Source organism: Vipera berus (genome assembly GCF_964194415.1).
Source record: "Vipera berus genome assembly, chromosome: Z".
In the NCBI taxonomy this organism is placed as follows: domain Eukaryota; kingdom Metazoa; phylum Chordata; class Lepidosauria; order Squamata; family Viperidae; genus Vipera; species Vipera berus.
In genome coordinates, this window is record NC_138205.1 from 25959009 (window position 1) to 25975278 (window position 16270).

At 37.9% G+C, this 16270-nt stretch overlaps 1 protein-coding gene across 1 annotated transcript; it reads right to left on the reverse strand.

Annotated features, from left to right (window-relative positions):
• Nucleotides 1-157: 157 nt before the first annotated feature.
• On the reverse strand, nt 158-16010 carry LOC308678820 (olfactory receptor 5AR1-like; the record flags this gene model as incomplete). Its single annotated transcript, XM_081346053.1, has 4 exons — nt 158-351; nt 4009-4109; nt 5371-5503; nt 15377-16010. 4 exons carry the CDS (start codon nt 16008-16010, stop codon nt 158-160), a joined length of 1062 nt encoding a protein of 353 aa, XP_081202179.1.
• Nucleotides 16011-16270: the final 260 nt, after the last annotated feature.

Genomic DNA, 16270 nt, shown 5'->3' on the forward strand with positions numbered 1-16270 from the left:
ACCTTGAAAAGATCTGTCTCCTCTCTGCTGCAATTCCTGCTTTTGAGAAAGAGGAGAGTCAATGAAAGCTCCTGTATGCCATATTATTGTGTGAATTCAGGCACCCATCCTTTTTTGTAGAGAAATGGTGCTTGAACTCTTGCGGTGTTTGCAGTGCCTATCTTATGCTTCCCCACAACTCCAAAGCCATGTGGCCACTGTCTCCAGCCTCTGTTTGGCCAATGGAGGTCTGGATGAGGCCTCTGATGCCAAGAATGGACTTCCAGAGGCCCACAAAAGCCTCTGTTCCAGGTGGCAGTAGTGTGGACAAGGCCTCCAACAGGAAAGGCTGTTTGCAAACATCACAAAACGCTTTGCAAACAGAGGGAAGGCTTTGAAGTTTCAGACCTTACCTGTATTTGCAAAGCTTTTTGCTGCATATCTCCACCAGGCCTCCATTTGCACAGAACAGAGGCCTAAAGTACTGTGAGATCATGCAAGATCAGTTGTGTGAGATCTAGCACCATTGATCTTGCATGATCTTGTAGTACATTAAGCCTCCATTCTCTGTGAATGTACAAAAGGAAGCAGCAAAACTGCCAAGAAAGTAAAGGATCTCTTGATCTTTGCAAAGTGAGTATCCAAATGCCTAGTGCTTTGGGGGACCAAGGGCGGGGAAGAGAGGGAATAGTCAGGGTGAATGTTGCAGCACCACAGTGGTCATTTGTAAAGGTGAATGACTGCCATGGTTTGGTAACATTTATAATGTCAGGACTTGCTTGTAAACACTAGGGGCGCCCATCACATAACTTTAAACATTCACTAAGGGAATGTTCATAACTCAGGGATTACCAGTATAAAACAGATAAATAGCTGTGGATATTTTTCAAGATCAACAATGGGATTCCATTTTCCAAACAGTTTCAGCAGGGCACGTTTGATGTCTTTGTTGTTCAGGCTATATGATCAGATTTAAAAAGGGAATAAACATATTGAATGAAAATTACTTTGTCCAGATTAATGAGCAATTCTTAATTTGGCTTCATGTATCAAAAGAAATGTAATGTAACATATATCAAATGTAATGTAAAATAAGCCCATCACAATGTGATATCATGGAATTTTAATGTTGTAAACCTCCTGGAGTCACTATGTATGAGTTGGGTGGTGGACATAGACATAGGTTAAATAGATAGACAGACAGACAGACAGACAGACAGACAGACAGACAGACAGACAGACAGACAGACAGACAGACAGATAGATAGATAGATAGATAGCAGAAAGGGGGAATGGGTAAAGCATTCTCATTCAGAGTGGCCAGATTCTTCAAAAATATTATTGTCTTTTTAATGAGTAATACCACAGGAAGAACTGAGATGATGAGACTCCCTCACTTTAGTCTATTTATCTTTTTGAACCAGTCTGAGCCAGTTGGGGACCAGTTGAAGATATCTTCTGGGAATTTAATAAAGCAATACTGTTCTTTTTTAAAAGTTACTTTTATATACACCTCACATTTAATTTGTCACATCATTATGCATAATAATAGCATAATATTAAATAATGATCTTTATCTATGTTAGTGTGTCACCTGCCATTATTGCAAATTTTGCAGCAGGTTATTTTGCACCATAGTTCAGCTGAGCTCTATATTGACCCCAACAGCCCACAGAATGCTTCAGTCTTGAAATGTCTTGATTTGGAAAAGAAAAATTGCAAATCTTTGTGGTATTGATAGGTAAAATATTTATTCCAATTCATGTATCTGTGTTATGGTTACACATGCTTTGTCCGATTAAAAATAAATCAGATCTGATTCTTAAGTGATCTAAAACAGGGCTTTACAACCTTTTCACCCATCGTACCACTTTTAGGATATGGCAACATCCGAATACCACCAGTCGCCTAGCAAGATGTCAAAAACTTGACCAAGAAAGAAAGAAAGAAAGAAAGAAAGAAAGAAAGAAAGAAAGAAAGAAAGAAAGAAAGAAAGAAAGAAAGAAAGAAAGAAAGAAAGAAAGAAAGAAAGGAAGGAAGGAAGGAAGGAAGGAAGGAAGGAAGGAAGGAAGGAAGGAAGGAAGGAAGGAAAGAAAGAAAGAAAGAAAGAAAGAAAGAAAGAAAGAAAGAAAGAAAGACAGAAAGAAAGAAAAAGTGATAAAGTACAGGTAGTTCTCAACTTACAACAGTTCACTTACTGACTGTTTGAAGTTACAATGACACTAATAAAGTGCCCTCCAAGCCCCAGCCGAGCAAGACACCTGCCTGCCCACCTGGTGGTGCTCTTCCTCCTGCCTGAGGTTTTCATTGTTGTGAGCATTTCTGTTGAGGATTGGCAGTGGGGAGTGGGGGGTGGGAGGGTGTTTGGTTTTTATTCCCCAGGGCTGCTGGGTGGTTGCAGCAGGTTTTGGTCACTTCACATGACCTTGGGACACTGTGACCATCATAAATATGAATCAGTTGCCAAGCATCCGAATGTAAATCCCAAGACCCTGGAGATGCTGCAACATTCCAGCTGACTGGTGCTTCTTCTGGGCTCAGCAGAAGTGCCGGGATCAGTGCCAAGCTCCAGCTGGAGCCTGGCACTGATCCTGGCACTTCAGCTGAGCCCCTGACAGCCCTGCAGCTTCAGTCATCTCTCACTCAGGCTTGTGTGGTGCTGCCACCAGTTCAGCTCATTCCCCTCCCCCACTACCACTTTTCTAAGATGGTCACGTACCACCTGCTAGGTGCCAATGTACCACAGGTGGTACCCGTACCACTGGTTGAAAAGACCTGATCTAGAAGTATCTGCTTTTTTAAAAGGTAGTAAAATAGCTTTGGGTTTATCCTGAGCCTGTTGATTGTGAACATCTGACCATGTTTTTTTCTTCTTCTTCTTAAAAATATACTCTGCATTTACATGGACTTTGTGTGTGAGAGTGTGTGTTGACGTCTGATGTCTGCCTAGACAAACCCCTGCAGGATTTTTGACCAGATTTTGAGAGGAGTTTGCCATTATTCTGAGAGCCTCATAGGGAGCCTCACAGAGAAGGATCCATTTTGTGCATCTTCTTAGTGCCCTGAAAGCTACCGTGCCTTTAATGTTGAATTTTAATTATCCTTCAGTCTGTTATATTTTTATATTCAGTTTTTATGTTCTCGATATGTTATCTGTACACTGCTCATAGTTCCTCTGAGAAGGACATGGGCAATTTCTAAATTTGAAAAAAAAATCCTCCTTTCTAGGGTTGAGACAGGATGACTATCTATGTGGAACTAGAACACAAAGTCTCCCAGTTATTAGCCCAGTACCTTAACTATGGCAGCAAACTGACTTTCCTTATTCCCTAATAATTATGTTAAGAATTTATATTATTATTTTTTCTCAAATTCAATGCAGTGGCGTAGCGTGGGTTGTCAGCACCCGGGGCAAGGCAACCGGAAGCGGAAATAGAGGGGCGGGCGGGCGGTGACGTCACGGCACTGCTGAAAAGACGCACCCCGCAGCGGCGTAGACTTTCCAAGAAGAGTCGCGCGCATGCGGGATGCTTCCGGGTCCCTCTCGAGGGCGGCTGGGCGGGGCTCCGACCTGCAAGAGCCGCTGCATTCAAGCTCACACGTGAGCCCCACTAAATAAAGCCACGCATGCGCACGAAGCTAGGCCGGCCGGCCAGCGGGTCCGTCTTCACTCGGCCAAACCTGCCAGGGCACCTGCGGGGCACTTGCGGTTGGCCTGAGCCTGGGTGGAGAGTTGGCCACTTCTATTTATTTTATTCAGTTTATGTGGCCGCCCATCTCACCTGCCGGACTCATTTCTCTTTGCAAGAAAGAGCAGCTCTAGAGCGGAGCCAAGCCAACTCTGTGCAGCCCTTGGGGCTCCCTGAGCAGCTCAGTGCGAGCGTGCCCCCCCCAGATGTTGCACCCGGTGCGGCCGGCCCCCCCTGAACCCCCCACGCTACGCCACTGATTCAATGGACAAAAACCTGCAATCTCCAAGAAACTCTGCTATTTGACCACTACTATAAGAGAATATGGAGTATTCCTCACCTCTTTCCCTATCAATATTTCCTGCTTCCCTTCTGCCAATGACAAAACTAGGAAAAAAACTCTTAAATGGAGGAATTTGGAAGCTCTCTAATTCAGCATACCTAGAATAAAGATGAAAAGAATTTTGCCACTGTTTATAGTAGAAGAAGAGTTGTTCAGAGTACTAAACATTTTCTTTTTCATAATTTGAAAAACAATGTACAGAAAGTTTTATCTATGATATCCCAAGACATGTTTTGATCTCCCAAATCATCTCAAAATTTATTGTTCATTACTTTTGAAGGGATATTAATTTTACACTCACATATCAGACAGCCTAATAAATTCACCAATTATACAAATATGCAAAAGTTTGATTAGATAGGTCATTTTATTGTCGTATAAGTTTTTCTCAATACTAAATTGCTATATGAAATTATTTCTCCAAAGATGGTCAAAAACCAAAATAAAAGTATTTGATCTCAAAAATTGTAAACAACTTTCTTAACAGAATTGAGCTATTTCAAATGAACAAGATTCCAATAGTTTAATTATCATTTAATGAAGCAATAACCAATCTTATTTTTGACAATATACAGTTTGATTATTTCATATATTTGCACCTCTCCATTCTTTAAATTGTATCCTAAGATCAGATCCTGATATTTAACTGAAGATCAGTATAATGAAGAATCTTACATACAGCTTCCCTACTTTCTGTATAACCCATTAGATTATAATAATTTATTTTTTTCCAGTCTCACAAATATTCTGATATATAGCAGTAACTAAACTCTAAGAATCATTCAGTTTCCAAAGCTATTTTTTTCAGGATTCAGTTGTTGACAGTTGACTTTGGGACAATACATTGGGTCATTTATTTGTTTTAATCTTGCAGCTCAGTTGTTGTACAACTAAATCAAAATATATTTAGAAATAAATATTTTGTAGTGAATAATCAATTTAAGCTATATGCTATAATTGAAAAGAGAGAGAAAAGGTGAGAGAGGGAAAGAGAAATACAGTAGGAGAAGAAAGAAATTACAAAATTAAATCTCATAGATATTTTCATTGTCATTAAAAGAAAAACCTTCTTAGATAGATATTAGAGCAAGACACATAGTGTTGGGAATTTGGGGGAAGGAGCATTCCATACCCCTGCTATATCATTAACTGTAGGTATTGTTTTGTGATTAAAGACTGGGCCAATTCTTTCTAAATAGTTTCTCTGCACCAGATAAGATCTCTTTGTTTTTCAGGCTATATACGATGGGATTTAACATAGGAGTTAAAACGCTATACTGAATAGACAGTATGTTGTCCACATCCATGAGGGATTTTGGACTTGGCTTCATGTAACAAATGATACCTGAAAAGTAATACAAGCACACCACAATGAGATGGGAACTGCATGTAGAAAAAGCTTTTTGCCTGCCTTCTGCTGAATTAATTTTCAAGATGGTAGAAATAATGTAAATGTATGAGATCAGAGTGATAAGAAAGGAACTAAGACTAACTGCTAACACAGATATAAGAAGAATGATGTAATTATTGAGAGAATCTGTACAAGACAAGGTCAAGAGGGAAGGAATCTCACAAGTATAGTGTCTGATTATATTGTTGTTGCAAAAATGGAGATTTAGCAAAGGTAGCACATTCACTATAGAAAAAAAAACTCCCAGAAGCCAAGCTGTACCCACCATTTTAGTACATATCTCTCTTGTCAAGTATCTGCTATACTGTAGGGGGTCACATATAGCCACATATCGATCATAACCCATTGCTGAGAGAATAAAACTTTCTGTACAAGCTATTTGCAAAAGGAAGAAGATCTGTGAAATACATCCTTCCCGGGATATGGTTTTCTGCTTCATTATGAAGTTTGCCAACATCTTGGGAACAGTGACTGACATATAGCAGATGTCAACAAAAGCTAAATATCTGAGAAAGAGGAACATGGGCATCTGAAGGTGATGCTCAGAACTGATCACTAATATAACAGCTATATTTCCTAGGATGGTGACTAAAAAAATTATCATAAACACAAACAAGAGAAAATCCTGTATCTGTGGATTATCGGAAAGTCCCAAGAGGATAAACTCTGTTATTCCAGTTTGATTTTCCAGCCCAGAGGATTCAGAAAACATAGAATCTGTCAAAAATATAAAACACAGTTAATTATGTAGTAAACCAAGATAAACACAGACATTAGTTAAAGATACAAGTTAATTTAAGGATTAGAGTTTACTATTGATCCATATTAAGAGTTATATTATAATGTGTGTTCTGATTTTCATATGTTTCACCCAATGTAATTGTCAAGTATTGTCTTTCTCATTTTGACAATGCATTTTGTTGTTTGCTACAATGTTTCAGTTCATTAATATAGTAACCAGTATTTACTAGGAATACTATTTGTATCTTCAACTATGCATTTGTTAAATGAGTTAAACTCATAGATTATGTCTAGAGAAACTTATCTTAAGGAAAATATTGGAATATATTATGTGAGAGATTTCTCAGAATGTCAAAATAGAGAGATTTCAGAAAGTTGAGGCACAAGAAATTAAAGTTTGGGCAATCCGTTCTGTTTTGTTCAGCTATGCTTCTCTTCATTTTTCAGTTCTCTGTTTTATTATTTTTGAAGTGTTAGAATTTTATAGATGATTTTTATGTATTTTTATATTTTATATTTTTCTCCTTTTTGTGATAACAAAGAATAGATGTATTACTTCTTTTTTCAAGAATACTTTTTTATTATATTTAACTTTTGGGTCTGTTCCCCTCTCCTCAAGTGCTAATGTGATGTAGTATGTGATTCTGAGAGTAGCCAAGTAAGACTATATAGTGGCATAAGCTGCAATAAATTAAAGAAATAAGTACCTTTTAAAGTTTCAGAATTTTTTTTAAAAAACCTGAATGGATGTCCTTCATAAAGGATTAAAAGATTTTCAACAGATTACCAATGTTGAGTCCTATATTTTCATTCTTCTCTGTATGTATCTGTTATCAAATTAAACAAAAGGAGAAGGAAAAGGATTAGATTTGATTGAATGATTATTTAAAGAAAGTCTTTCCATCAGTTTCATCATCATTCTTATCACTAATTCTGCAAAAAAACCTTTGTAAAAAGATAACAAAACAAACATACAAAATTACTTTGTCCATCAGGTTGCTTTCTTTCTTATAAAAAAAGGAGAAGTTTTAAACAAGCAGCCTTGTACTTTAGTCTTTTCAACTTTCACGCTAAGCACGTATGATTCAACGTTGCTACAAGATAATAGAGCTGATCCTTCATTCCTTCTGGAATTCAAAGATGCAATTAATACTATCTGGGAATACATATTCACCAACCAACCATACAGATTGTTAAATAAGTAAAATAATAATAATAATATTTTTCTTTCCCCCCCTGGGTGACAATCACACTTTCAACAACCTTCCCGAAAAAAATGAAGGTTAGAGATGGGGAAAAGTTGTATAGTATGGTTGCGTACAAGGATAACCTTTTAAGAATAAAGTGCACCATGTCCGCCTTCAAAGCAGGCAGTATCATATCCTGCAATGAAACATTAATAACCACTTGGTCCCACCCACCTCCAAGAGGGTCTTAATTAACCAGGAGGGCCAGGATTCCAGAACACAGTTGGCCAGGCTCATAGTCATGAGAACACTGTCCACATCCTCAGGGTCAAATTTATCCCAGATGATAGGGTTCATTTCACACTTAAAGTATAACATCATCATGTGTAATAATGGTAGAATATTAAACAAAATTATATTTTGTCGCATAGTTCAGCTAAACTCTAGACCTGGTCCAAGTAGCCCATGGAATATTTCAATCATGAAATGTCTTGATTTTAAAAAGATTTGCAAATCCATGAAACTGAGATAGCTGAATTAGCAAGGTAACATATAATTCACACAACTGTGTTATGTTTACAGATCTTTTGGCAGACTAAAACAACTCAAATTAGTGGCATATATTTTACTTTATGTTAAACATGTTTTGGTGAAATCCAACCATGTATTTTTTTCCAGAAGAAATGCCCTGCGTTTAAGTGAGCTTATTTTTTTAAAAAAATTATGCTAAAATTCCAATTCTTTAAATTATTTTTATTAAATAAGTCTTTGGAGAGTTAGCAAAGGCAGCACATTCACTATAGAAAAAAAGAATCCCATGAACCAAGCTGTACCCACCATTATATTACGTATCTCTCTTGTCAAGTGTCTACTGTAACGCAGGGAGTCACATATAGCTAGATATCACTTATAACTTATTGCTGAGAGAATAAAAATTTCTGTACGAGCTATTTGCAAAAGGAGGAAAATCTGTGAAATATATCCTTCCTGGGATATGGATTTTTGTTTTGACAGGAAGTTTGCCAACATGTTTGGGACAGTGGCTGAGGTATAGCAGATGTCAACAAAAGCTAAATATCTGAGTAAGATGAATATGGTCGTCTGAAGGTGATGCCCAAAATTGATCACTAATATAACAGGTATATTTCCTAGGATGGTGACCAAAGAATTATTATAAACACAAACGGGGAAAAATCCTGTATCTGTGGATTATTGGAGATTCCCAACAAGATAAACTCTGCTATTCCAGTTTGATTGTCCAACCCAGAGTATTCAGAAAACATAGGATCTGTAATGTATTGGGCCTTGTTTAACTTGAGTGTACCACATGGGTTTGAATGCTGGAAGATTGCTTAAGCAAGGAGCTGGCTAAGGGCCACCAGCTCCTCAGACAGTCCATCTCCAGGGCTGCCATTGGTTGGCTCTAGGGCAGCAATAGTTTGCTTTAAACCTATTGGCCACTGCCTAGAGGCCAGAGTATAAATAGCTGCCTTGCAGCCCTGCTTCTCAGTACAGTTCTTGCATTTCAATAAAAGCATGTTCCTCCCGGAACTAACTCACTCATCTGTTGCTTCAAGAAAAGAACCCAGTACACAACACTGGCGATGAGGGTGGGATCCTGCTCCTCCCAAAGAGCTGAGAGTCACTAGGGGGTGAGGCCAGCCAAGCACCTGGCAGGGAAGTGTTTCCACCCCCCTTGGTCAGCCTAGCACAGCCAAGCTAGTGACCACAAGCCCTGTGGACCATTCCCTGGGGCTATGGAGGAGCAGGACAAGGAGACAATGAGACCCAGCCACAAAGACTTCCCAAGGTGTCAAAGGTTGGAAAGCTGTAAGAATTTGATGTAACTCCCATGGAGAGATGGTCTTTGTACATTTCGAGGGTCGAGAACTATCTCTGCACCAACCAAGTTGCAGAAGACAGCCTGAAGGCTGCAACACTCCTGTGCGTTTGTGGCCCAGCAACATTCGACATTGTGGAGAATTTGGTTGCACCAAAACAGCTGGAGTCCATGATGTTCACGGACTTGAAGAAACAGTTTGGCGACTATTTCCAGCCGAAGCTTTCAGTAATAGCTTGGAGGCACACATTCGAACAGACGGATCAGCAGCCAGGTGAAACAGCTTCTGAATTCATCGTGGCTTTGAGGTAAGCTTCATGCCTGTGCCAGTTCACCGATTTAGAAGAGAGGCTTCAAGACCGACTTGTCTGTGGCCTTCAGAACAGAGAGCTGCAACAGAAGCTTTTCGCCAAAGAGACTTTATCGCTCCAAGACACGTTGAAGGATATTATGGCAGACAAAGCCTCTGCCAGGGCCGTAAAAGCCATGCAGCCTACCAAATGCATGCAGCACAAGGAGGCTGTCCACCAGGAGGATGCTGAACATGCAGAAGACTCCAACAACAGTGGACAAGCTTCAACAGCACAGTGACCAACAATGGTGCAACAACCAACAACAAGGGACTACTTACAAGGCAAGTCCCTTTTCTTGATGTCTGGGTTTTGGTGGCCACCACCAACACTTGGACTGCAGGTTCCAGACAGCCATGTGTTGGGCCTGTGGGAAGACTAGCCACATCGCTTCAGTTTGCAGAGGTCACCAGAGGGACCGCCAATCGGACCGCCAATCAGACATTCCTATCAGGAGAGGTACCGGGGCCCTGGGACAATTTAGGATAGGGTTCTGCTCCAGCCACCAGAGTGTTTGCTGCATGCGAGCTCACCACCTCATTAAGCCAAAGTTCCGACTTCAGGTCGAGCTGCAAGGCATCCCTTGCAGGATGGAACTGGACACTGGGTCAGCCGTGTCCATCATTTCACTAGATACCTTCCGGTTCATCTGCAACCACAGCAAGAGGTGGGCCAAACTTAGGCCATCTGACATTATTCTGACTGACTCTCAAAACGCTCGCCGTCAAAGGCAAGGCCACACTGGCTGTCAAATTCAAGTGGTTTTCAGGGCCTCTGGACATTATTGTAGTGGAGGGTCAGCGAACGAGCCTGGTAGGAGTTGATTGGTTTGATGCATTGGGCATCCTGGTCACAGGAATCAACCAGACACAAACAGCGAACTTAGCATCAGTATGCGAGGAGTTCGCAGATGTTTTTAACACTAGCCTTGGAACATACAAGAGTCCTCTGATAGCCTTTAAACTTGATCCTGCTGTAATGCCTATCATGATTAAACCCCACAGAGTGCCATTTTCTCTTAAACACAAGATAGATGCTGAGTTGGACAAGCTAGTTGAACAGGGGATACTACAGCCCGTAGATGGGGGTGAATGGAAAACCCTTATTTTCATGCCACTTAAAGCCAATGGGGGGGTCAGGATTTGCATGGATTACAAGTGCACCATTAATTGGGCACTCAAGCAGCATGTGTACCTGGTACCAGTCATGAGCCATATCCTGGCATCACTGCAAGGGGGTACAAAGTTAGATTTGGCACAGGCCTATCAACAGCTACCTGTGGACGAAGCCACAGCTGCTGCACAGACTATTGTAACACACAGGGCGGCTTTTAAAGTAAAGTGCCTCCAATTTGGGGTTAGTGTAGCCCCTAGCATTTTTCAAAGATATAATACTTGTTGCTTATATTCCTCTGTCTCAATAATAATATCTTCCAATTTTGTTATATTCTGAAGTGTAAATTCTTTAGTTGCAGTCTGGGTTTCAATTTGTGACTTAAGGTTGGCATGTAAATTATTAAATCTGGAGATACACATCTCAGTGACTCTGTAGATTGTTTCCAGTATAAGGTTATTGTCAAGTGAGGTTTGTGGCTGATCCTTCTCCATTTTGTAATAATTATAAATAGTCCTTAGTAGAGGCTATTTTTCAAACAAAAATCAGTAAGAGTTGGGGGTGGAGCCAGCTGTCAGAGCAGGCAGCTGTGTGAATGGGCTTCTCTATATCACACAACCTCTCACCCAGTGTCTGCGGGGGCTCCTCAGAGGCATAGGAGGTCCTGGAGGGACAGCCAAAGTTGTGGGTATACCGGAGAACCTACATGAGCGGTGTTCCGTGTTGGAGATCCAGAGAAAAATCTGATGCAAGTGGACTAGGGAGAAGGAGGCTAGTAATGGCCGACATGAAGATCTGACAGAAGGACAGAACTAGCATTGACATAGTGGAACAACATCACTTTGACAGTAATTGTCTATTTATAAGTCACAATAACGCAATCCAAGGATTCCTATTCTGCACAGATTTCATAGAACAATTATTTTAACAAAGGTTTTCCATTAGTTTCATTATCATTCTTATCACTAATTCTGTGAAAAAGCCTTTGTGCTAAACATGAAAAGATAACAAAGTAAACATACAAAACTATTTTGTTCATCAAATTGCTTTCTTTCTTGTAAACAGAGAGGAGTTTTAAACATGCAGTTACCTTGAAGGAAGCAGTTGCCTTCTGGCTCACTAATGCTCTGCATTGTCTTTTCAATCTTCTTGCTTAGAGAATGTAATTCCACTTTGGTATAAGTTAACAGAGAAGTAAGCTGATCCTTCATTCCTTTTGGAATTCATTGGTACAGTTAGTACTATCTGGGAATACATATTCCTCAATCAAACTATATATATTGTTAAATAAATGAAACTATCTTTTGCCCCTCCCCTCTTTCTCAATTGCTATAATCACATCAAAAATATATTTACATTGTTTTTCATGTTCTGAGACAAGACATCCCCATGTCAAGAGTGGCTGGTATGGGGAAAAATAATACAACAAATCGAAAGGGCTTTTCTTCTGCTCATTGTAAAAGCTGTACATATTGATATATAGAAAAAATGCTTGAATGCCTATTTTATTTATTATCTATCTATCTATCATCTATCTATCTATCATCTATCTATCTATCTATCTATCTATCTATCTATCTATCTATCTATCTATCTATCTATCTATCATCTATTTCTCTCTATCAATTACATTTATATGCTGCCCATCTTGAGGTTCAAGGCAAATTTAGGTGGCATTGTGTATTTGTGTGTATGTGTTTGCTTGTGTATTTTATTTATTTAAAAGATGTATATGGCTCCCCATGTTAAACAACAGTGTGCAACCCAAAGCATCAGTGAACCCTGTAGCAGTCCCATAGTTCAGCTAAAAAGCCCTTGAAATGTCTCCATTTTGAAATATCTTGATTTTGAAATGATATGCACATCCATGAAACTGAGATAGTTTATTAGATTAGCAAGGTAATATATTATATATAGTTCACACCTCTGTGTTATGCTGACAGACCTTTTGGCAGAGTAAAAATAAATGAGATTAGTAGCATATATTTTACTTTATGCTCAACATGTTTATGGTGAAATCCAACCATGTATTAAGTAGATTTATTTTTTAATATTTCTGCTAAAATCCAATTCTTTAAATTATTTTTTCATTAGAGGGTAAAATAAAAGGGCAATGAGCTTCAATCTCCAAGAAACTCTGCTACTTGATTGCTGCTATACAAGGAATGGAGATTCCTCCCTTCCTCCCCACAGGTATTTTCTGCTGTTCCTCTTGTCTCTTCTACCAAAGATATATCAATTTTACTCCAAATTTTGGTACAGGTAGTCCTAGAGTTACGAACACAATTGAGCCCAAAATTTCTGTTGCTAAGCACAACAGTTGTTACATGAGTTGTGCCCCATTTTATTACCTTTCTTGCCACATTTATTAAGTGAACTACTGGAGTTGTTTATTTTGCTTGTCAGAAAGTTGCAAAAAAGTAATTGCATGACCTCAGGACACTGCAACCATCATAAATATGAGCCAGTTGCCAATGATTCTGAATTTTGATCCCATGGCTATGGAGATACTGCAATAGTTGTATGTAAAAATGGTCATAAGTCACTTTTTTCAGTACCATTGTAACTTTAAACCAGGGGTGTCAAACTCGCAATGTCACGTGTCATGTTGTGACATATTGTGACTTTTTTTCCATTGCCGGCAAGGGGGTGGGCATGGTTTCAGTGTGACGCATCTGGCCCGTGGGCCAGCAGTTTGACACCCCTGCTTTAAACAGTCACTAAACAAATAATTCTAAGTCGAGGACTATCTGTAATGGAGGAGTTGGCCAAAGTACTTGATTATTTATTTATTTATTTATTTATTTATTTATTTATTTATTTATTTATTTATTTATTTATTTATTTATTACCAGACAAAACCTGTAGAGAGTCCATCCTCTAATTTTAAGTGTACAGAAAACTGATTTAATTGCTGACAGATTATAGATTAAAAAGAACTACTCTGTTTTGCATTTATGCAAGCACCCTCAAGTGTTCAGTGGAATTCACCTAGTATCTTGTTGAGTTATCTGTAAAAGATATGTAGGACATATGCTTTTTGTTATCACAGTATTATGTTAAATATGGTGGTTTTATGGATCCATTTCCTTTAATTGCTTAAATGTAAGCATTAATTAATTTATTAGAGATGTCTAATTTCATTAGATTGCAAAAATAAAAAAAACAAAATAAATACAAATCATCTATAAAATTCTAATATCTTTCAAAAATAATAACATTAACAAAACAAAACAATAAAATAAATACTTTTGCCTCTTGAGTTGAGTTGAGTTGAGTTGAGATAAGCCAAGTGAAGAAGCCTCTCATACTTTAAATATCAATGAATCAACTAAGCCATAATCAATCAGTCCAATGCTTAAAAAAACTTTTTTATATATCTGTAAGTTTTTGTCCTACTACTTGTATCTTTAAATCAGATCTTGATTCCCAACTGAGGAAGAGTATAAAGGTGAGATCTTATGTGTTACTTTCATAAAACCCAGTGGATCATAAAATTACTTAGGTTTAATTTTGTAAAAAAAAATCAGTCTGGATATAACTCCTCATTTCTAACCATAATTCATCCACCCAAAAGAATTTGCAGTTTAGTATTTTGGGATACAATAATAAATACAACTTTTATTATATTATTAGAACATGGAAAGTTGGTCAGTAGTCCTTTATTTATCAACAGATAACAAAGAATATGTCTTCAAAGTACTTATAATAAAATTAAGGTAACCCACAAAGCATATAAAATGGCTTGCCAAACATGGCTGCTATCCACGTGAGCCTGAATATATGGAATTCGACTGGAACTGCTGCCAAGATAGCAGCAATAACTGAAAAATAGCTGCATGATGAATATATACAATGCAATTACTAGGAACATTTTCAGTGACAGCCATGGGGAGATATAAAACTGATGGGTTTTCTAAACAGCATATAGCATTGTAGTATCTTAAATTCTAATATGAAATAATAGATTCCAACTTTCCAGATAAATGTACTAATCATATTAGAGTGCAGAATATATTGGATCTTTTATCCCTACAGCCTAATTCTTATACAATTACATAAAATGACTTTAGAAATGCATATTGTAATGTATTCATTGCATGTTTCAAAGTTAAAAAGACAATGAGACACAGAGAGACATATTGTAAGAAGAAACATTTATATATACTTTAAATAAACTGTTCCGAAGGATATTAGATTAAGACTACCTTGCTTACTTTGAATTATCTCCCACTATTACAGAAGACTCAATGAGAAGTCCAGATACTCTCATATCAGAGCATAATTTTACTACCAAAATTGAGGATTTGGTGGAAACATCATATCACACCCTTGCTGTGTCATTAATTATTATTATTATTATTTCCCATTGGTGATGCTGTGTAGATTTTAAGTCATAAATTATGAACATTAATTCATGGGTATAGAATGAGCCTAATCTTTCCAAATACTTTCTCTAGACCACATCTCATCTCTTTGTTTTTCAGGCTGTAGATGATGGGGTTTAACACAGGAGTTAAGATGCTATACTGAATAGAGATTATTTTATCCAAATCCATGAAGGATTCTGAACTTGAACCTGAAATGTAAAATAAGCCCACAACAATAAGATGGGAGCTACATGTGGAAAAAGCTTTCTGCCTGCCTACTGATTACTTAATTTTCAGAATAGTTAAAATGATGTAAATATAAGAGACAAGGGTGATGAGAAATGAGCCAAAACCAAATACCATCACAGATATTAGAAGAACAATATAATTTGTGAAGGTATTTCCAAACGACAATGCCAAGAGGGAAGGAAGCTCACAAGTATAGTGTCTGATTATATTGTTGCCACAAAAATGGAGATTTAGTAAAGGTACTACATTCAGTATAGCATAAAATAATCCAAGAAGCCAAGCTCCACCCACCATTTTAATGCATATTTCTCTTGTCAAGTATCTGCTGTAATTCAGGGGATCACATATAACAACATATCGATCATAGCACATTGCTGAGAGGATGAAGACCTCTGCAGCAGCAATTTGGAAAAAGAAGGCAATCTGTGTAATGCATCCATCCCAAGAAATGGTTTTCTGATTTGTAATAAAGTTTGCCAGCATCTTAGGAACGGTGACTGAAGAATAGCAGATGTCAGCAAAAGCTAAATGGCTGAGAAAGAAGAACATGGGGGTTTGAAAGTGAAGCTCAGACCTGATCACTAATATAACACTTATATTTCCAAGGATAGTGAGTACAAATATGATCATAATCAAAAGAAGAAGAAAATCCTCTTTGTGTGGATCATTTGAGAGTCCCAACAAAATAAACTCCATTATTGAATTTTGGTTTTCTAATTGAGATGATTTGAGAACCATAGGATCTGTTAGAAAAGGAAAAAAAATAGTAAAATGTCAAATTAATATTGAACACTACATGGGAATTCATTATGCTGGGTTTCCTAATTTTTCTTTCTTTCATAAGAGGGCCAACTTAAGTGTTGCCTATTTTCTTGAAATTTTAATTTATTTATTATTTTAAAGCATATTTGTTCTTAGTATCATTTGCATATCCAGCTGTGCTTTTATGAAGTAAGACATTTTCCTTGATTACAGCATTGAAATTCAAGTTCTTTGCA